Below are 23,126 nucleotides of genomic sequence, written 5' to 3' on the forward strand. Positions count from 1 at the left end.
CCGCCAGTCATCACATGTGTGTAGGGTGTGTGTTCATACTGAGCAACCAAAGCTGAAATTTGAGTTAAATTACAGAAAACATTGCATCCTTTTTAGCATCCTCCTTTGCTAAAGTTAGAGGGACTGAAACTACGTTTTGGCTCTGGTTCTAAAGAATGCCCAGACTTGAGTCTATAGCCATGCTAGCAGCTACTGAAGCTTAGGCACAGCTTTGAGCTAAATGCTAACATCAGCTAACATGCTCACAATTACAATGATGTTTAGCAGATATTATGTTTATCTTGTTCGCCATTTTAGTTATGTATGTTAGCGTGCTAAGATTTGCTGACGAGCATTCTTTGATCATAAAACAAAATTACAATTTTGAACTGATGATGGTGCTAAATTTCATGGCATTGCATAGTCTCACTTTAAACCCTGCTTTGCTTACATGTTAGCACTATGAAGCTAATGAAAGCTAAGATTTTTCAGTCTTTATTTTTGTTTAGACCAAAGAACTGTCGGTGTGATTGCACCCTTTTTGACACCTAATCTGTTCATAGCTTTTTCTCATAACACAATTTACACTAAACAGTGTGTGTTTGTGTATGTGTGTGTTTACTGAAGCATAGAGAGGTGGTGACTCCTGCTCTAAGTTGGCTATTAATATTTTTTTGCCACATGACCAAGCAGGAATTTGAGGAAGCGTGTGAGAGCATGCACATGAACACATGCAGTAAATGTGTCTGTACATTCCCATGGCTTGTGCCCAATCACAGTCTGCACACACACCTCATCCCACACCTTTTCTCCCTTTTTTCTCCCTTAAACTCCCTCTTTTCATATAGGTCAGCCCTGCGGCTAACAATTCTGATTATCCTTATCATGAGTCCATCAGACAGCCGAAGTAGAGGACGAGGCGCCGAGAAGAAATATGGAGGATGAAAGGCGGGGGGGGAGGTTCTAGTTTATAAACCCTTGGTAGATCTGCAGGGAAATAAGAGGAGGAGTGACGTGGAGGAGGAGAAAGAGAGAAGAGGAAGGTGAAGATGGAAAAAAGCACAGGAGAGGTTAGAAGAGAAGAATAAAAGGTAGAGGGGGTTAACAAGTGTCCTGTCCACACACACTGCAGGCCCATGAATCTTAACTGTGGGATATCTGGAATTCAGACTCAATCACCCAACGGAAATTACCAGAGAAGTGGGGGAGGAGAAGGGGGAGATCGCAGGCCAAAAATGTAAAAAGGAGGGTACATACTGCCTCTGTCCTTTCCGTTTTGGAGAAAGGACTTTGTGCACAAGTTTGATTGTACCATTGTACAGAGATGAATCCTTTTCCTAGTCTTAATTCTCACACCAAAACTTCAAAATGCGAAAGAGATTAATCATTATCTAATGCAGGGGGCCTTTCTCGTGTTAAACAGCAACAGAATCATCTCAATTATGTTTTAGAGGAATTTATACCAAAGTCGATCCAAAAAGACTTAATCACTTGCTGCTGCTTCATTTCTGAGTGAGAGAAGATATGGTACAAAACAGGTCACATTAGACAAAAGGGTTCTCTTACAATGGTAATTTACACACAGGTCGACGCCTTTACAGACTAAAGCACTTTCAGCTTTTATCTTCAATATTCTTGATCCCACCTTTTTAAACCTTGTCATACAGGCAAATATTTAACTATGTGTACACAGTGTGGTTACAGCTCTTTATGAGGTAGGAGGGAAGCTATTTATGAATTTATATGAGCTGGAATCTTTGTGGAATTGTGATTCCACCAGGGTCATGGGCAAAAATCAAAGAACGCACTAGCATGTAAAGTTTGGTTTGAACCGTGTTTGTTTTTGTATTTGGTTCAAAAGTCACATGACTCACACAAAGCACAGAAGCTTGTTTCCTGCACAGAGAAGTCTGGTAACCAAAATTAAGGGAGATCTGATTCCAGTAGTAGTAACTGTGTTTGTGTTAATTTCACTTTCTTATGCTTTGTTCTTCAAACACGTTGCTGGCTGCCAGGTGTGAGCGTGTGTATTTTTACCCATAAATCCTTGCATCATGGGGGTCATTTTGGACATATTTTTCAACAATGCTCACTTAGAAGGACTAAGACTGTTGTTGGAGTTACTTGGTGCCACTTTACTGCTGTCGCCTTTACACACAGCTGAACCAAACGAAAGAGCAGTGAAGAGCCTCTGTTACACCTGTGCACATTTTGCACTGTGATCACATTACAAATGTCCACTAGATGCTGCACAACTGTGAGCAACTTGGGAGGAAGTGGTTATTTGTAACCAAGGTCCGCTGGTGGTGGATTTCCCATAAGGTAGAGCATGTGTCCAGTTGATGTACCCTTGTGTGTGTGTGTGCGTGTGGGAGAGAGAGGGGGTTTCATGGGAAAACAAATGTGGTGATTCACTGTGGATAATTATTGCACCAAAGGAAACATATGGTTGTAACCACAGAGGATTGGTAAGTCACATCCTTCAGAGCAAAGCCATATGTGTTAGTATTAAAATCAATACTCATGCTTTCTTTTTGTGTATTAGGTCACTGCCTTTGGTATAATTGGGTTAACAGAGCTCATTAGTTGAAGATAAACTCAATAAAATGATTTCAGAGCTTACGGTTGGAGGATGCAACTTTCCTTTGAACTATTACCAATAGAAATGTTGCATCACATCACCAGAAGCGTTTTGAAATTCAGACACCAGAAGCAACATCAACTGCACTGTTTCCCCATAAACTGTACTGTATCTCACGATATGACTCCACTGCAGAGCAAGTCGCAAACAAGCTGATATCAGTTGTACTTCCTTAATGCTTACGCCTATAAGAGCTTTATCAGAAAAGGACAATATTATGATCAACCAGAGCAGACACTCGTTAGTTTTTGTGGTTGCATGTTTAATAAGTGTCATTTCCTACATGAGGCGGTGCAAGACTGTTGGTAGATACTTTGTCTAGTTTATAAACCCTAAAATAGGAACACGAGATACACAGAAACCTTTCAGAGTGTCAGTCAAAACAGAATGAACGTTGTGGAAAAAATACAGAGGAGTGAAACAATACAAAAACAAAAAACTCCAGTCATGTGTGATCACACTCAAGGTCATGATCGGTGGGAGTGATGGGTAGAAAGCAGCCAGGCAACACGCCTTCCCCCACCCCACCCTAACCCCGTCACACACAAACTGTCTCACGCACACACACCCTGTCAAGAGCATTAAACACAGATACAAACCACAGCCTTCAACAGTCTCTCACGTGTGCTTTTGCAGCAGCTGCGCCATCCTGAACCTCTGATGTGTTAGACGACATCAAGAAAATCCCCATCAGCATCATACCTAATAACATCCAATTGAATAGAAACACAGTAAGGGACTGTACAAAATTACTGGGGTGGGGAGCAAGGTTAAATTATATACTTCTTTTTTTATGTTGCAAGATCCTCCACAACATTATTAATATTTCATTCCGACCCTACCCTTGACTTTGTTAAAACTGCAACACCTTCCCCCCAGAAACTCAAAATAACACAATACTTTGTGATGATGATCAGAGACAAGGTTGTTGTCATCTGCATATGGCAAATCACTTTCATGAACCATCATTTGTAACTGTTTTATTCCTTCCTCCTTATTCCTCCTTTGTCAATCATGCAATGGAATGCTGAAATATAGGTGTTAAAAAATAAAAACACTTTCAACTCCCCTTATAATCCTCCCCCCTAATAGCTTGTATACAGTCCCCAAGTGGGTTGAATATTGCACTCACAGAGCAACAATGAGAGACAAAATGTTGGTACAACTTATGCCTGACCATTTGTGTGAATACATTTTATCCTTTTGTGTTGCTTGATGTGCACACACACGCACATTCATACAGCACAACACACCGGGGTGGCTGGGTGTGTGTAGGGGGGTGGGCTTGCAGGGACTTACCATGTTGTCATGAATGTCTGCCCATGAAGAAACTGATAACTTAAACAAGAAGGCCTCCCTCCTCAGGATTTCTCAAACTCAGGGCGGGGTAGTGCGTGTGTGTGTGCGTGCTTTTGTGTACACGCCATCAAGTGTGGCGTGGTCTGCAAAAGAGGCGGGGACAACAAAAGCAGGATGTGATACAGCAGGACTGAACTTCCTCATACAGCCCCAGTGGAATCAGCACAGTGCAGAGAGCGCCACCTCTTGGCGAATGGGCGACACGGTTGTGCGTGCTGGTAAAATTCCATTCCCACAGATAAGGAGCGTACAAGTGCACACAGGCCGCAGTGAAATTATTTGATAAGATCCCAAGAAGCCTTGTAAGTGTTTTCGGGAATTCCAGTCTTGTGTGGTTGGAGAAACAAAAGGCAAGGGGCCTCTTGTGTCGACTCCTGAAAGAGGAGATTTTATGTCTTTTTTTTTTGTCTCTTACATGTTTTCACTGAAGGCCCAGCTGGACCCCACCCCTCCCAATACACACACATAGAAGGAACACACAGTTTGAGGTGGGGGACCCCTCACTCCACAAAATCCACTTAACAACAGCCAAATAAGCAAACAAAGAACACCACAAACAAAAACATGAATGTCCAGCATTGCACATTGCCGGATAAACTGACAGTAAAACTCCTTAAGCCAGCACACTTGTGTTCGGAAAAGTTAAACATTAACGTTGCTAAAAGCCTCCTGTAAGCTTTGACTTCCATCTGGGGTTTTAAAAGCTGCGGTTTGAAGACTTGAGAGCCAGAAGCTATTATGCGAAGAGACACCATATCAATTTTCCCCCAGGACATCCACCACCATGCCCCCGGCTGCATAAATCTTGAAAGCACATTTTTAATATAAGATTAGGGTGATGTCATACCTTAGGTTACATAATGGCACACTGCTCATCAAAGGTATTAGTGTCTGAATAATAACATATATAATTTGACTGGGTGTACTTTAAATTAGGGTGCTTCTATTAAATGTGCTTCACTGAATAAAATGTAATTTTGATATATATATATATATATATATATACACCTCATTCATACACAAAGGCAGCCAGCTTTCTCAGTGGAGTCTTGCCAAAGGGACATTTGTATCATAGATTACAAACTGGACACCAACGTGTCCATGTTGACAACTTTTGGCAAATCCATCAGAAACTTCAGCGTAGATTTGAAGACAATGCATCCTACATAGGCAGATTAATTTAATCAAAACGTCTTTTAGCGTTAAAGCTCTCCTAAGGGACTGTATGAAAATGTTTTTAGGGCGGGGTCAGAAAAAGAGGAGGGGTGTGTATCTTTTCCGTTTGCTCAATGGAGGAGAGTAGAGCTAAAATGAGTTGATTAATTGATTAGTCAATTATACTTTAATTATAATTTCAGTCTTTATGCTGATGCTGTAATGCCCGGCGTGAGCGATGAGTGCTGTGTGAGTGAGGGGCATGGCGTGAGCGGTGCTACTGTATGCAGCTGGACGTTATTGGAAAAACGACCGTATAGATCTATTATTAGATTAATATGACCCATATTTAAGTTTTTTGAAGGGCCGCGACCCCTAGTGGTTGGAGAAGTCAGGTGACGTAGTATAAAGAGCGACAAAGTCCATGTAAGGATTGTGGTGTGGTGGATGGGTGTGTCAGGTAAACTCAGGACTTATGTACTTATTTTAACCCAAACCCAAATGGTCTTTTATGATGTTTTGGGACAATGGACAATCTAAAAAAACTATTTTGTTGTTTAGTTATGAGGACATGTTGGAAGGAAACCCACTGAGGAAGTTTTTAAAAAGTGAAAACATAAGCCCCCCATTACAGCCCCCCTCCCCACCTTATTACTTTTCATACAGTCCCTAAACTGTACTCAGTTTTTGCTGCCATATTCAGTAACATTCAAATGATGTTAAATGAATACATGTGTAACTTTTCTACCACCCAGAGTTTCAATATTTTCATCCACACACGTCGCTCTCAAGTGTGTGATTATATCAAAGTATCTCATTGGCTCTGAGGACATAATAACAACTACCTGCACACTACTCTGTCCACTGTAGTGGTTTTGACGCACGGAAACATTTCTTGTCGTAGATCCACAACCATGAATTATCCTAAACACTCATTCATCTTCTTCTGTCAAAACATATAATTGCGCAACAGCTGAAAGGCTTGCCTTATCTTGTTGTGAATTCCACTCTTGAATTCTTGTCTGGAGGCCGTATGGCTGTTTGTATGCAATGACTGCATGTTTCTGCATGCCGAATCCAAACATCTAACTGTGTAGCTCCCGCAAATCCTCCATCAGTATCACAATCATCCAGAAAAAAAGTGAAGTATAGCCATAATCACACAGATTAATCCATGAACACTCTTGAGATTATCTATTTATTGTATACTTTAATCCCTAGGATAGTAGGTTACACCCTCGCCTCTTCCTATGCTTTGATACAGACATTAATCCATCTTTGTTGTTACTGTCAGCACAAAGAAAAGAGTTGTGAAAAAACACAGAAGTCCAGCCTGGTTTCTGAATTGGAAACAACCTGAAAAGCCAAATGCACACATAAATCCTTACATAAAGAGCTAATCCAACTGTACATTTTAGACAAATTGCAGAGCACAGCAGCAAGGCCCTATTATATTAGTGGTGATACAATGCAACAGATTTAACACACCACAAAGTACCACAGTGCAGGGACAAGGACAAGATTCAGCATAACACTCCTTTACTCAGGCTCATATTTGAAACTTTGCATTAATCACCATTCCTTAAAATTATCAAAATAACTTTTAGAAAAACAAAAATGTAATAAGAAAAAGTGTTATACATGTAAAAGTCTGTGCTCAGCTTCAAGTACATGTACTTGTGACTACCTCAAACCCCTACTGATCACACTGAGCGTCTAATTCTGTGAGGCTACACCACCATCTAGAGGTGAATTCAGGCAATGTCCCGTTTTGAAGACAGATTCAACATGGCTGCTCCCTTGTCGACGTTTTTAGGATTACTGTCTGTAGCTGCAAACCATGAGGAAGTTCAGGTAAACCAACACAAAGACAAAGAAATTAATATTTTAATATGTTGAATGCTGCTAACTGACAAGTAGCAAATCAGGAAAACAACACAGTCACTATCAAGGGCTTGTGCATTAAGTTACACATCTTTATTGGTATTTTTCTTAGGTCTGATAGTTAGGTGTTAATTTACTGTTAAATTACCTTCCATCTTTCTTTGCAGCCACCATGGATGTAAAAGAAATAGTCCACTGTGCTCTGCAGATAGAGAAATGCTGTGCAGACAGAAGCTATGGGAACATCTTGACCCTCCTCAGTGACCTTGATAAGTTGCACGTCACAGCAGAGCAGCTAGAAGCGACGGACGTTGTTAAAGTTCTTTACAGGCTCCTGAAGACCTGCTCTGATGACGGCGTGAAGAAAACGGCAAAGAGCTTGTTGTCCAAGTGGAAGAGACAGTACAGCAAAGATACACAGGGTGTGAAATGCACAGAGGAAAGCAAGGATCCTAAGCTGAGTTGGGTCTCTGTACCAGACAAGGCTGGGGATGGAGGAGTATCCAGGCAGGGGGATTCCCACTCTGGTTCAGCACAGACATGTGACAGTAAGGTGAAGTGTGTGAAGTGTGCAGATGAAGAAGCATCCTCCTCATGTGCAAAAGATGAGCTCCAGACTTTGTCTGTCACTGCAGAGAGCGCCTCTGCATCCTGTAGTTTCTCATCTGTAAGATCCAAATGTGTTCAGCTCCTTCTTACTGCTCTCATCCCTGAACTTTCTGATAAAGACAAGGCTGCAGAGCTGGCAAGAGACATTGAGGAGCACATCCATGAGCTCCACAAGTCCAGCCAGGTCAAATTCAAAGCCTGTGTGAGGAGCAAGGTGGCCAACTTGAGGAATCCTAAAAACAAACATCTTCGTCAGGGCCTCCTGAGCGGCTCGCTGTCACCTGAGGCCTTTGCACGGATGTCAGCAGAGGAGATGGCTAGCGCAGAGCTCCGGCAGCTGAGGAAGGAGTACTCGTCTCGTGGTGTGAGCGAGAGGCAGCTTCCTGAAGGGGTAGAAGGGACGCAGACGCAGAAGATCCGCTGCAAGAGATGTGGGGGATCAGACTGTAGGGTGACTCAGGTGTCCAGGGGGGCCCTTTTCTTGCCTGCGTGGGTGAGGCAGGGCGGCCCTGATGAGGACGCAATGACTTTTGTGACCTGCAGCACTTGCGGGCAGCAATGGTACCACAGCGGCTGGGTTTGCCTCTAAATTCGGTTTATCGCTCGGTCTAAAAAATGCCAATAAAATGGTGAAAAAAGCACTCACGTTTACAAATCCATATTGCTTTTATAGCTAAAACTGTTAGTCGATTAATCAATCAGCAATATTTTTGATAATAAATTAATCGTTTAAGTAATTTTCCAAGCAAAAATGACAAATATTGACTTGTTCCAGCTTCTCATATTAGAATATTTGTTTGTTTTCTTTCTTTTTTGATACAAAACGGAATCAGTTTGGATTTCGGACTGCCAGTCGGACAAAACAAGACATGTAAAGGCGTCAAATTGCATTCTGGGAAACTGTCAGGGGCAGTTTTTTGCATTTAAGTGACCAAACATGTGAATGTTTAGTTGAGGAAATTATCAACAGATTAATCAGTAATTAAAATATTTGAAGGCAGTCTGACTTTTTATTTTTGTTTTCTGATGCCAGATGTATAATAGAAGGATTAAATTGTTACAAATGATGGATTGGATTAGAGGGTCATTTGTCGTATTTTCTCGATTAATTGATTAATCATTTGGTCTATAAAATGTCAAAAATGGTAGAAATAAATGCCAATCACAATTTCCCAGTGCCCAAGTTGACATATTCATATTGCTTGGTGTGTTCCAGCAACTGTCCAAATCCCATGAATAAATAATTTGGTTTACTGTCATAGAATACAACAATAAACCAACAAATATTCACTTTTGAGCTGAAGCCTGTCAATTTTTGGCATTTTGGCCTAATAAAATTCCAAAATGCCGGTGGAGTAAAAATCATTTTAGCTCCACTGATGTTGTGCTGTTTTGTGTCGCGTATTTTCTATAACACTGAAACAGGAGTAATGTTGAGAGGAATGCAGAGTGGAAACAAAGGGCAGAGCGTTCTGACAGGATGGACAACGTACTTGTGATTTAACCAAGAAAGGTTTGAGGATGTATCTAGCATGCTATTTTAAAGTGCAGTACTGTGTGACTGCCTACTGAAAAGCCGAATCGCTGCCTATTACAGTCGGATACTGAAACCACAACTTTTACAGAAGTAGCTCTCGTCATCTTCTTCCCACTGAATCATTTCCTGTCCAGTTCATCTATACTTACAGTGACTCAATTAACTGCTTTTCCTGGTGTCGTTTTCTGCCCTTACACCTGGCTCCTCTTTCTTATATGAACATTTTCCACTCAGAGGAACAACGTAAAACCACTGACATCATTAACTTTGCCATCACTAATCATCATTTTGATATTATAGAAGAAAGTGTTTCCGTTCCACTTATTGTAAGTCATACTTGATATGAACACTTAAATTAGAAGACAAAAAAGAAGAAGAGAACATGCCCCTAGCCACCTATGATATCCCAGTCATTTGAAGCAATCTAGTTCAAGTGGATGAGACATGTGATCTTAGAAAACAGTGAGCATGTGAGTCAGTAATCTGCCCTCCTGAGCAGCCTCAGGCGTGGATATCCCATGATCCTTCACTCAGTCGATGTGGCAGAAAGATTCATTTACACGTCAGCGTGACATCATATTGGTGGGCGTTAACTATACAGGCCAAAGTTTAAATCAGTGATTTTTACTATCAGTTGGAGATAATTCAGGAGAAAGAAGTCTTCTAAAGGCTAGTTGTAATCTTGTGACTGTGTGAAACCAAAATATGTGCAGTGTACTGTAAGATGTGAGTTCTGCTTTTATGACGCATTTATGTGGGTCCTCATTTTTTAATGAAACCTTTCGAGTGAGACGTGCATTTCATTGTTTCACATGACAGGATCTTACCTTTTATTTCACCATCATGCAAAAAAAGCTGCTTGAGGTGGACATATTTGATTCTCTTTTTTTCATGTTCGTGTTCCTCCTGTGCTAATTTTGTTTAGTGAGAACACAACCTTCTGTTCTAGTTTTAAAAGGGCAAATCGAGGATGTCCAAAGATGAAATCCCCTGTAACGGAAGTCCCCCTCTCCTGGTTGTTAATGGTTGAGCTGTGATATCTTGTCAGTCATATACAGTAAGAGTGTGGCTGCTTGGTATCTCAGCACCGTGGCTATTCTCTGTGTTGTGTCTCCTTTTACATGTTCCCTATCTTATGAGTGTTGTGTTCCACTCTTCCAGTCATGGTGGCCTGGCAAATCAGTGCTCTGCAGCCATTTGTCTTTTCTCTCTCTCAAATACACAAAGATACAAACAGACACACTGCAGACAGAGATTTGGGAAGTTGGAGTTAATTTGGGCTCTTTAGGTAAATCTTAAATGACTTTTAAACCTGCAGAAATGCATAAATTCAGATAATCTTTGCTCATTTATGCAGTGACAGTGCACAAGGAATATTGTAATATACAGGAGGTTACATTTCTAGGTTGCAGCAGGCTGTCAGGTCCTTTAAAATGGTTTCTAACATTTTTGACTCCTTAGAAACACATTGTGTGCATTTGTGTGAGCCATATGTTTGGAGGGTCCCAAACCCATGTTAGGAAATATTTTCAATTTTTATAGATGGGCGTTTTTAAACGTGTGCTTACTTGGTCTCTCATAAACAATAGGAGAGACAAACAGAGTAGGCAAGTGTTTCCAAAAAGATGGACAATGCACTTTAAAATACGCGCTGACCGCATCGCAGAAAGCGCATGATGAGAGGAGGCGTGAAACAGTCGGGTCATGTGAGCGTCATCAGCGGCTCTGGGGCCGGAGAGAAGTGGGGACTCCTCAGTGCCATGTCACCGGCTGGCAGCAGCACCCTGTTGGGGTGGATGAGGGGGTTTTAACCGCAGCAGCCGGGCAGTGACCGCAACACAGACAGGTACGGTTAGTGAGATGGCAAAAATGTAATTTCAGCTGCACAAATTCTCACTTTCTGTCGTTTTAACCGTTCAGTAAAGTCGTGAGTGTTTAACTGTTAGCGCGCCCATTATCGGACAGCTATAGTTTATGGGAATGCTTCCATTATCTTCCATTGTTATTGCCTATTGACGGAGACTAAACACAAGTAACCAGCATTCGGTATTCAGCCATGTTAATGAAAGTGCAAGCTAGTTTTGAGTCATAAACGCATCTGTAACGTTATATAAGTTAATGTATGCTAGCTAGGTAACTGAAATCGACCAGGCGAGTCTCCTAGTTTTGCTTGAGTAACTTGAGTCACGGTTAACTATTTATATTTTCTAGTGTGTTGTGTCACCATCACTGTCATGCTCGTCCTTAAAGCTTTACATTTTTAATAAAAGTGGTGAAAGACACTAAAGTGGTTGGTAAAGAAGAATAAGGGTTAAAAACATGGAAAATGGCAAATTTGGACTAATGACTGTTTGCTAGCTAGAAAGAAGTTTCCAATTTAACTGAACTGTAAAAGGCTGTTTTCGACTGTTATCGTGACAACTGTTGTTCCCATGATGGCGGTGCTATAAATCTCATTTATTGATAAGGAATATTGGCTCACACAGCTCAGTTGGTGTGTCTCTGAAAGGGCAAATTGTTAGCTTATTGGCTTTTAAACGTTAATGGACAAATTATATTTTGTAGGTTTATATTAAATGTGGTTGTTGAAAAAAATATAAATTATTTTACAGGAAATAACCATAGACTGTATATAAAAAGGAAATAACCCAAAGAGCAGCCTTGGCCTTAAATAGTAGCATTCTGCTGAATGAAGCACATGACGTGTGTGTGTGTGTGTGTGTGTGTGTGTGTGTGTGTGTGTGGCCATTCATTGCTGCTTTTTTTTTTAAACAAAGTTACTCTTTCTCCAGAAGAAATGACAGGAGCAGCAGTACAGTCTGTGTTTCAAGGTCCCACGACAAAGACATCATTTAAAGTAGAATAACGTTTCCTAACTAGCAGTGGGTTTGGCCAGTTGTGTCCTAATTGGCTGCAGACTGCATGCACAGTGACAATAGTACTACTGTATATTGTTTTTGTAACATAGATATATAATCCTGAAGTTAGGGAAGTAAGACTATGGAATGATATCTTAAACTTTCGGCCTTAATGTTGAATATTGATTTATTTCAACATTTCCAGCTTTACTCAACATCTTTATAGTAATTAGTTTGAATGTAACCAAGAAAAGCTTCAGGCATTACTAAGGCATTCATGGAATTTTTAATTTAAAAGTTACTAGACCTTACAACTAGAGCTGCATGGATTAGTTGATTAATCAATTGACAGAAAAATAATCTATGAAACTATTTTGATTGTTGATTATTTGTCTTAGTTATTTCTCATGAACAAAATGCCAAATCTACACCGCTTCCAGATTCTCAAATGTGATGATTTCACGCCTTTCTTTGTCATACATGATAGTAAACAGAATATTTTTAGGTTTTGTACTGTTGGTTGAATAAAACAAGACATTTTTAAACCTCAGCTTGAACTGTGGGAAATTGTAACGCAAATTTTTCAATATGTCTGACATTTTATAGACTAAACCATTAACCAAGAACATAATGTAGTGCATCTACTGCAAAAGGAATAAACCACAAATGTTTTACAGCCATGTTTTATACATTGACGTACATATTTGGTGGTATTCCTTTAAGGCAGTTTGTCTGCACACTGCTGTAAACTTGGGCATAGACGCATAACATTATTATCAAAGTTTCATTCAAAACCAGTAGTTGTTATCCAGATACTGCATGTGCCCAAACACTCTTGTTGTGGTGACAGCCAGTGACAGATGAGGTGATCTTGGTCATTTAACAAAGCTACTCCTCGTTTCCCATTTAAACCTCGCTCTAGGGAAGACTTTCCTACTTACTTTTTTTTTGTTCTGCTTTGTGGGTGGAATGCCTGCCATTTAGCTTAACACTGGCATGTTAAGTATGCAAGTGTGGTACGTGATTACATTTGTGCTCAAATCCTCACTTTTCTTTGCAGCTAAGTCTGTGAGTGGGTGAACTGCTTTGGCCACTTTATGATCTGCAAAGTTTAATTCTCTCTCTCTCTCTCTCTCTCTCTCTCTCTCTCTCAGATTGTTGACAAAATGCTGATATAACGGTGAGGAACCTGTTTAAAATCTTCTTTCTGTTGACCATGTCGAGTTGCATCCCTCATGGACAACTCCCTGGTGATTGGTGTCCACGTGATGTAAAGCACCGATCATTTCATGCACAGCACGTTACACACAGTGTAGGAAGTTAATTAGTTGCAAAGTCTAGTGAGTGAGCTGTGGCTTTTTAATAGGATTAGCTAGTCGACTGACTTTAATTAGCTCCCCTCACTGTCGAGTGTGAGGGAACGTGTAGTATTATATGCGGTATGAGCTGCCTAGAGGAAGTGTGTGATGAAGTGAAAGTTGATTGAGAGCAGTTTGTTCTTATCTCAAGCTCGACCACGTCTGCGAGGCCAAAGGTACAAAGTCATTCCTGAAGGAATACCGACACACCCAATCCTTCAGGCCAAGTTATTTTATTATGTTGGCTCACAGTATTTTCATATTGTATGATAAAGACCCGTATCCGTTCGAAACCATTTGCAAGTAAAGTCAGTTATTACGTCTGTTTAACTTCAGTAGCTGTGTCCAAAGTTCAGTTCAATAGCTCCACTTCATAACAGATGTGATCTCATTGCACTTTTCATAGAGCAGGTCTAGACTGTACTCTTTGTAATATCATTTGCAGAGTCCCACCATGAGCAAGCACTTAGCGACAATGGTAAGAAAAAAAAATCCTTTTAGGAGAGGTCCTCACACAGTACATACCCATACTCATGAAAGGCATTAGTATGCAAACAAAATATATTGTAACTGCACTATTATAACTTTACTGTTCGTTATTGCCAAATACTTGACTCAGTCAGAAAGTTCTTCATTAATTTTGTTGTGCTATTCAAACTGGTCAATGAATCTCAATATTTCCAAATTCTTTATTAAAACTATTTAGCTTTTAATAATTTGAAGTGACAAAAGCTACAAATAATTCAAATTATCTTGAGTAGATTTGTTTATGTAACTAGAGCAGGGCTGCAACCAAAGATTAATTTCATTATCAGTAATCTGCTGATAATCTTTTCAATTGATCCATAAAAGGTCTGAAACCTTATAATGTAATTATGCACATCCCGAGGTGATGTTTTCATATAGCTTGTTTTATTTAAATTTAAGAATCCAGGATATTGGTTTGGCTGACAACTATTTTGATAACGAATGAATACACTTAGTAATTTTTCAAGTGAAAAAAACCCCCCACTCATTACAGCTTTTTGAAAGTGATTATTTGCTGCTTTTCTCTGTTTTTTTCATTGTAACATGTTTATATTTTAGTTATGGACTGTTGGTCAGACAAAATAAACAATCTGTAGACAGCTGTACTGTTGTATTGCGCTCTTGCTTTTTAAGCTGAGTTTTTTTGTGCTCCTCAGGTGAAACTACTTTCTCTATTGCTGGTGTCTCCAAACGTCCCGTGCTCCAAAGTTGGCCTGACCCGGCTCCCTGCAGCTATGATGTCCCAGTCAACTCTGCTGAAGGTGATCCTTCTGGGTGACGGCGGCGTGGGTAAATCATCTCTCATGAACCGCTACGTCACCAACAAGTTTGACTCGCACCTCTTCCACACCATCGGCGTGGAGTTTCTCAACAAGGAGCTGGAGGTGGACGGCCACCACGTCACCCTGCAGATCTGGGACACGGCGGGCCAGGAGCGCTTCCGCAGCCTTCGCACGCCTTTCTACCGCGGCTCCGACTGCTGCCTGCTCACTTTCAGCGTGGACGACGGACAGAGCTTCCACAATCTGGCCAATTGGAAGAAGGAGTTCACTTATTATGCTGACGTGAAGGACCCTGACAACTTCCCCTTTGTGGTGCTGGGCAACAAACTGGATGTGCCTGAGCGGCAAGTGTCAGGGGAGGATGTACGGAAGTGGTGCCGCGAGAATGGCGGCCACCCGTACTTTGAGACAAGCGCCAAGGAAGCTATAAATGTAGCGTCTGCCTTTGAGGAGGCGGTGCGTCGCATCCTGGCGTTGGATGACAAAGTTGATCACCTCATCCACACCAACACAGTGGACTTGCAGAGGAAGAGCCCCCCTGACCCCACCTGCTGCTGAGCTGAGTGCTCAGTGTGAACCTCCGCATGTGATGCTTCTGCAGTTTCCACATACTGTATGGGCTTGAGTGTGATTTGTAACAGAGGAAATGGTGTAATGATGCATTCAGCTAAAGTTTGACAAGGATCAGTATTTGCCAGCAAATGCTGATACTTTTTAGACCAAAACTGACTATATAAACAATAAGTTTTTTTTCATCACACAAGGGACACTCCACCTGCCATTTCCCTACCCTTATCACGATTGCAGTTGGTCCTTTAGAGGGATATTATTATTATTTTATACAAAGCATTGTAAATTAATAAAATGACATTTCTGATACTGTATATCTTATTACCCTTAATAGTTATAGATTTGTTTGAGGTCCAATGCCTTTGGGGTTATGTCATCAAATGGATTTCTTTGATAAAAGCTAAACTACGTCAGCTCTAAAGTAGTAACATCTCTCTAAACGCAAAGGTCAAAAAACTGCAGCTGTGGCTAGAAGTTGAAGCCCACAAAAAGAGAAGTCCTGAGATTGTTTTCTGCCTCTAGAAGCAGATGCAGCAGAAACTATACAACCACGTTTACAGCTAAAATATTGTGACTTAACATGTGACTGTCCTTAAACACTCCAGTAACCCACAACTTCAACGTTAGAAATACAGGATTGGAACGTGCTAACACTCCTAATTTATCTTCCTTTTTTAATAAACAATCTAGCATTTGGAAACAACTAAATCTAAGTTATAAGTGATGTTAAAAGGTTTATATTTCACTATAGTTTCATATTTGCAGTTATTATAGGTTTAAAAACACAAAATTAAATTTTCCATCAATAACTCAACCTCTTGACATACAGCATAAATGAAGGTGCTTAAAAATGTATGTGGTTAAACTAATTACAGGAACCTCTGTCTTTCTGTGGTGCAGATTTTATAGGGTTAATCATGTGATCAACTAGATTTATTAGTTAAAAATGTTGATTTTAAAATTGGTAATACCGGTGATGCCATGATGTAATATAGTGTTTCTCTAAGGAAGAAAATGAGCAACTCAAAGTTGTTTTTATGTAACTAGATAGCTGTTCAACTTGCTGAAGTTGTTTATTTTCGGCATTTAAATATTTATTGATCATTACCCGTGGTCTAACTATGAAAAGTGGAGCACAATGCTGAACCTGAAATTGAAGATTCGAATAACTAATTACTCTGTGGCCTGTATGATCTTCATTAGCACTGCCTTCCTATAAGGCAAATGACTTGCACCATTTTTTACACTGGAAATAAAACAACTGCCAACAATGAAACTGGATAAAAATGTGTCCTTTGTGTTAGTCACATTTTTTTTAGTTGAAACACAGCACCCTCTTTGTCCACTAGATGGCGCCCACATATTAAAAGTCAAAGAAATTAACCAGTTTATGGCTTCACAGTAACAGTGGTTATCTGTTCTATCCATCTGAAATAAAATTTCTGTACACAGAGACAGCTGCTTTTACTTATTGGCCAGGTTGAAGTTGGGCAGATCTTTTCTGGGAATAATGTCGGCTCATCAAATCAAAAGTTGAATAAAAAGTATACTGTGTTTCCACAGAAGGAGCAAAATTGATTGGAGAATGAGGGAGCTGTCAATCAAATACAGTCTGCCCACACATTTCTGATGAGGTAGAAAGTGAAATCACCTGTGTGGGTGTACAGTACAATGGGTCTTCAAACGTTCTCAGAGAAGTTCAGTCTGCAACTGTGAGTACTCAGTAGTTTCACAAATATTAAGACCACATCTTGATTATTTATGTCAAACATCCTGTAGAACTTCTAGTGACTTTTTGAGAAACCAACATCCATTTCCTTGGAAGTGAGTTGACTAATTTGTCTATTAAAAGTTTGCTCCATTGTGTCGACACAGGAGGCATCTAATTAAGACCATTAGCATCAGCTATTGCAAAAGTTGCCTCTTGATTACAGAAGACAAAGGGTGCCAAACTTACAAACTAGGGTTACAATAAAAATGTGCTTATATAAGAAATAAGTTTTGCGAGCTTAATAATAAGTTGATTTATACATTTGTTAGGTAACTATTTACCAAGCAAGTAGAGCTGAAAAGATTATGTGGTTTCCAAAAAGTCAGTCAACAGACAATGTATCGGCTAATATTTGATTAAATATTTCACGCAACTTCTTGCATTTAAAAAACTGCTGCTTTTCCCTGTCTTTCATTATAGTAATTTGTGAAATCTGGGGTTTTTTGATGTTTCAGTAGGTATTTTTCACTATTATATGATGTTTTAGAAACCTAACATTAAATAGATAATTCAAGGAAATCCCTAGTTAGTTCTACAGCAATACATTGTATATTATAGCTTTGATTTTAATTATTGGAGTGTTAACATAAAAAGGAAAAACCAAAGTTCAAATCACTTCAGAGACCCAAACACAAGAACGAGACAGGAAACAACGGTGTCACGATAATAAAAAATATCGGTTTTACTAGAGAAGGTTACAAAAATCATCACTATATAGGAGTCATAGAACTATTTCCAACTTAAAAAATAAAACCATAATGAAACACCTACAGGGACTACAATGCCATCAAAGTACAATGGAGTTTTCTTTAGAAAAGAGTGGATGGAAGGGGGGGTTGTGGAGGAGGGGGGCAAACACCGCCTACCATAGTTGTCAGTACAATTGACTACACATCACCTGAAAAACTGCAAAGACACAGTCATGTCTCCTTCATGCAAATAACGAGGAAACAACAACACCCTGACACGCATTGTCTTATAGGAAATTGAAGTTTGCCTTTACATCAACCTGCTGGCAAAGCACGTATATTTATCAAACATAACACACATGGCAATATAGTCCTTTTTTATACAGAATAGACAGCTGCACACATGGACAATACTGACATGCTTCATCTCATCAAGTTAAAAAATGTGTCTTCTTCAGTGTTTTTTTTTTTAGGGTAAACTAACCAGTGATGATCAATATAGAATATAGTTCATGATACTTAAACAATACCTGATTATAAAATTAATGTATGAAAATTCCTGACTTGTGTTTATCCAGAGTGTAAACATCCAAAACAGTCTCTGTGGCTCATATGAGAGGCATGATGTTAAAAAGAAAATAAAAGAAAAAGTGACTTTTTCTTTTCAACTCACAAGTTGATGAGTCACTCATTTGGCTGGTCATCGAGGAAAAAAAAGCACAAACAAATTCCATAAAATCATTATTACTGAATCACAAGAAGAGCTCAGTTGCCTAAAACTGATAAAACATTAAAAGTCCATCCATTTCCATATTTATTTTCACATTTTGAAATGTATACATCACAAGCACCTCAATCCATCATATCATATCATGACTGCACTGTATCCCTCTCACGACATATCATTTAAGATGTTACATTACAATTATTATATCAAATGCAGAACTAGTATTTGAGTGCTAAACACATATCTCAAAGGGTACATTTACATATTTGTGGAAAAAAATAATATAAGAGCATGGCGAAACACTGATTGTGTTCTCCCCGTTTTGGGAGAGGTGTAACTCGAAATCTTTTAGGGTGATTCAGCTATTTACAGGTGAACTTCATCCGCAAAAGGAGGACTTTTAGCAAATGACAGAACTGTTTTTTACTGTATAATTCACACAGGACAGCGTACCAATCTGGTAAGGATTAGTGTTCAGATGGTGAAGCTTTGGAAAAGAACACAACTGGCTAAAATCAGATTTGGTTTGATACCTGAGGTGTGTCTTCTTGAAGTTAAAAGACCGTGACAGATTTATCTTTTATTTCTGCTGCCGCTGGTGATGAGTGTAACAAAAACCATAAAGGTCTTAATAGAAATAGTTTGACATATTGGGAAATGTACTTATTCGAGTTAGATGAGAAGATTGTTACCAGTCATGTTCGTGCGGTAAACATCAAGCTAACACAGCTGGTTAGCTTAGCTTAGCTTAGCTTAAACACTGGAAACAGCTAGCCTGGCTTTGCCTGCAAAGCTCATTATTTAATACAATATATCTTATGTGTTTAATTTACACAAAAACCAAAGTGTAAAAACAACAAGGTGTAGTTTGACATGGGGGTTATCGTTAATGGAGCCTTTATAAAGAAGCGGCGCAAAGAAAAGTGTGGCTGATAAGCCCTCATAAAACAGCAAATTTTTGTTTTGACACATCAGTTTTTGTGTGAATTAAACAAACAAGACATAAAATGTTAATTGGTGAGTTTAGAAGAGGTAATAGGCAGATTTCATTACATATAAACAGAGCAAGGCCAGTTTCCCCCTGTTTCCAGTCATTATGCTAACCTAAGCTAGCCTGCTGCTGGCATTAGCTTATATATATTTATCTTAATCTCCTCATTTAACCCTCGACAAGAAAGCGAATAAGCGTATTTCCCAAAACTATTCCTTTAATAAAAGTTTGCTACACCTCTGGTCTTAAATGAACAGTTAATTACTCTGCAGATAAATAAACTTTCATCATGTAAATGCACAATAATCCTTGAGATACCACATGATGACTTTTAGGTATTTCTGTTAGAGAGGGTTGGCTGGGGTGCTTTGTGTTTTTAAGGGATTTTCATTCTCCCTTATTTTTTTGTTTTGTAATAGTGCAACAACTTATTGAGCATTAGCAATAAAAAGTTTAAAATGGAGAAAAAGTAAAGGAGAAAAAACCTATGAGCGCAAAAACTTAAAGAAGAAATCAATAATCATAATAATACCTGGCATACTTTTCAGAGTATTAAAAAAAACAACAACATTCGTACAAATTCGCACAATATATTCATATTCATATATATATGCATATAAAACACCAAAAACGAAGGAAGTTGGTCGCTGCCTGGCTTCCCTGTGGCTGAAGCAGACGTGAACAATGTTTTTTTAGGCTGTTAGGAGCTGTGTGTCGAGAGGCTGTGCTGGCTCAGGGCGCGAGGCCATCACAGCCGGGCCATGTTCACATGAGCCGCCGGCCAATAGCACGGGGCAGGAGACGCTTCTGAACTGATCTACCAACCTGAGCTCCACCCACAGCGGGCGAGCTCTCCCGATCTGAAGCAACTGCCTCCGTCTGGGCCTGCCGCTTCTCCTGATCCTCTATTCTCTTCCCTTCTGGTGGGAGCCCACAACTCAAACATCATGGAAGGGAAGAGGATGGAGAATCAGGAGGTTGGGGGACTATCAAACATGACCGAGGTGGTTTGTTTTAACGGAGAGAAGGACGGGTGCTGGGTGTTGCAGGGTGGGGGGTTGAGGTGTGGAGAGGAGATGGGTGGTGGCGGGAGTGGATCGCTTGTCCTTATGAGTAAGAGGAGGAGTTCTGGCCCTCCTTGGAGCGTGCCTCGGCCTCCAGGTCCTGGTCATCCTTGGTCTTGATGTCCTGGTACTCGTGCGTGGAGACAGCACTCTTCAGGTAGGCCCAGTTGGCCGACAAAATCATCAGGTAGTGGATCTGAAGAGAAAGCAAGATGTTTTCTTCATTTTAATGCAGTGGATGACTGGTGTCCCAATTCGATACTACATATCAATATAATGCATTATGTTATGCCGTTGCAGTTTTTATAGAAGAAATCAATAGACTCAACTGTTTTTCTTACAGAAAATTGCAATACAAGCATAATGTACCCCATTCAAACTACTGTTATGTCCCAGTTCCATACTATGTACTAATTTTAAGCTGGTTTGAAGTATGTGGTGTGTTCATCCTGGAAAAGGGACTAAATGTATTCTCAAAACAGAATCCATGATGCTTTATTTTCTTTGTGCTTTTGATGGAAACTATACTCCCACAATGGAATGCACAAAGCTGCTAACAGATGGAAAAAATTAGAACCAATTGTGGATGGTGTTCAAACAACTCCACAGATACTTCCAGGAACATTAAATAACTATGGAATTTTTGGAAAATTTTTGCTTTCTCTTTGAAGTTCAATTGGAGTGACTTTCCAACATTGCAGTTTGATTGAGGTCTGCACATATTATATAATTTCCTACTAGTATAAAACAATAAAGTGTGTTGATTCTTTGTACACTAACTGCAATAACAGTTTACTATAATGATAAGCATATAGTACATACAGTTACAGAAGGCAAGTTTTTATTACAAAAAAGTTATACTTTTCTATGATCTTCCATTATTCATTGACTTGTGGGACGAGTGTTTTTAGTGTACTTAATACTGACTTTTTTGAGTACACTTAATTTAGTCACTGTGACTCATGCTTCCAGGTGATTCCACTAATTATCTGTTAATGAAATCACCTGGTAGTCTTCGTTTGGGATGAAAACCTGGGTTGAATTCAGCGCTGCTCAAATTTAACAAAATAATTGTTGAATAAAATAGGTTGTCTAATGGCACAAAACTGCCTTTTTGACTAATTGACTCAATCACAGCCAAAATAGAAGAGGTGATTTCACAAAGTTATAGTCCTACTGAAATCAGGGTAACAATATGGGTACAGTTAGCAATGCTCAAATGTAGCAAAATAGTTGTTAAATATAAAGGATATGAGAAAACCACAACAAACAGTTTAAATACACATTTAATGGTGCTAAATATTTTCATTGAAATGCTTGGGGCAAATATAGCAATGGTCAAATGATCCAATTTGACAAATTGACAAGTTTATTCACCGTTATGAACAAAAATGACAAAACAAATCTCTTTTTCTACCTCCTAAATAAGTTAGCTGGAAAAACATCACAGTGTAGTGGGCTGCCAGGTGACCCAACACAACATCTGGAGTGGTGTTTGGAGCTTTTTTTAGTATCTCCATTTCCCTGGACATGATACAAAACAGTCCGCCTCTGCAGCAGAGTAAAACACTGACCCCGTCTACACACACTCACACAGCAGAGGCAGGCTGGATTTCAGCCCATAGGATGACATACTGACAAACGTGAGAGGCGGGGTTGCTATGGAAACAGATAAGCACGCCATGGCAACGTGCATATTTTGAGAAGCACATTATCGGTGGGATCATGAGCAGCTTACCAATGCGATGACGGTGGCACCAGCGCCGGCAAACGCAACGATGTAGAGGTGGTAGGACAGGTAGAACTGTGGAGGAGAAAACGAAAATTAGTGAGGGTGGGGAAGATAAACAGAAAAGAAAAGAAAAGGTCTGTGTCCTCTTACCTCGCTGGTGTTACAGATATCTCCCAGTGTGGACCCACAAGCTTTTCCCGGTGTGGCGTTCCAGGGAATAATACCTACAGGATCAGAGAGATGAAACATCACAGGATGGCCGCTTTCTCATCTGAGACAAGAAGCTTTTTCCTCCCCCGAGACTATGATTGAAGGCATTATGAATTAGGCTCGGATAAAGATTAAAGGAAACAGGGCTGCTGCTGTCCAGGCCTGTGAGCCTCTACTATAGGAAAAATATGAGTCATAATTTCGATTTACTTCTTTGCAGTGATGATGAACATTTTTGGTTAGCATAGACTTATTATAGGCTATATTTGTTCTTTTCTTTTTATTCTTATCATTAATATTGTCTAAACCGTTCACTCATCAACTGTATTAAAATAATTTGATGACTGCTAGTAACTGGTGTTAATATTTCATACAGTATAGTACACTGCCAATGAAGCATATGCGATCCTGATCCTACTTTGTAAGCGGGCCAGCTGTCCTTCAAATGTGGGTCACATAGTGTACAATAGGCTATCAAACAGATAACCAGATATGCAATTACAGGAGAGCATTACCGTGCTGTAATACTTCAGGAAGGTGGATTTTCATACAGATCCAATCAGGCTCTCAATAACCCAAATGTATATATGTTTGACCCCTTCCTGTTTAGAAAATTATATTTAAAGCAAACCTGAGATAGTGATAAATATCTTTTAAGAATTTATAGGGACAGAGGGCAGAG

At 39.7% G+C, this 23,126-nt stretch overlaps 3 protein-coding genes across 7 annotated transcripts in view; 2 read left to right on the plus strand and 1 right to left on the minus strand.

The window, feature by feature from the left end:
• Positions 1-2,168: 2,168 nt before the first annotated feature.
• On the plus strand, positions 2,169-9,954 carry LOC123976270 (transcription elongation factor A N-terminal and central domain-containing protein). Of its 2 annotated transcripts, none has more exons than XM_046058281.1 (2): positions 2,169-2,301; positions 7,186-9,954. In XM_046058281.1, exon 2 carries the CDS (start codon positions 7,191-7,193, stop codon positions 8,214-8,216), a length of 1,026 nt encoding a protein of 341 aa, XP_045914237.1. In that variant the 5' UTR covers positions 2,169-2,301; positions 7,186-7,190; the 3' UTR covers positions 8,217-9,954. The 2 variants fall into 2 exon arrangements, with proteins under 2 accessions (XP_045914237.1, XP_045914228.1); XM_046058272.1 differs by lacking the exon at positions 2,169-2,301 and adding an exon at positions 6,839-6,988.
• Positions 9,955-10,860: 906 nt separating this feature from the next.
• Positions 10,861-16,536, plus strand: LOC123976288 (ras-related protein Rab-9A-like). Of its 3 annotated transcripts, XM_046058324.1 has the most exons (3): positions 10,861-11,010; positions 13,177-13,202; positions 14,565-16,536. In XM_046058324.1, the coding sequence occupies exon 3, from the start codon at positions 14,643-14,645 to the stop codon at positions 15,246-15,248; it is 606 nt and encodes a 201-aa protein (XP_045914280.1). In that variant the 5' UTR covers positions 10,861-11,010; positions 13,177-13,202; positions 14,565-14,642; the 3' UTR covers positions 15,249-16,536. The 3 variants fall into 3 exon arrangements, with proteins under 3 accessions (XP_045914280.1, XP_045914289.1, XP_045914273.1); XM_046058333.1 differs by lacking the exon at positions 13,177-13,202 and having other exon boundaries at positions 10,862-11,010; XM_046058317.1 differs by lacking the exons at positions 10,861-11,010; positions 13,177-13,202 and adding an exon at positions 13,820-13,858.
• Positions 16,537-17,689: 1,153 nt separating this feature from the next.
• LOC123976281 (neuronal membrane glycoprotein M6-b-like) overlaps positions 17,690-23,126 on the minus strand; it is a 54,412-nt gene continuing 48,975 nt past the window's right edge. For both annotated transcript variants that reach the window (XM_046058302.1, XM_046058293.1), the window contains exons 5-7: positions 22,385-22,458; positions 22,241-22,306; positions 17,690-20,698 (exon numbers count right to left, since the gene is read on the minus strand). In XM_046058302.1, coding sequence (XP_045914258.1) covers positions 20,546-20,698; positions 22,241-22,306; positions 22,385-22,458 — 293 coding nt within the window. In that variant the 3' untranslated portion in view covers positions 17,690-20,545. The remainder of the gene's footprint in view (positions 20,699-22,240; positions 22,307-22,384; positions 22,459-23,126) is intronic.

The sequence above is a fragment of the Micropterus dolomieu genome, linkage group LG01 (genome assembly GCF_021292245.1).
Source record: "Micropterus dolomieu isolate WLL.071019.BEF.003 ecotype Adirondacks linkage group LG01, ASM2129224v1, whole genome shotgun sequence".
NCBI classification, from domain to species: Eukaryota; Metazoa; Chordata; class Actinopteri; order Centrarchiformes; family Centrarchidae; genus Micropterus; species Micropterus dolomieu.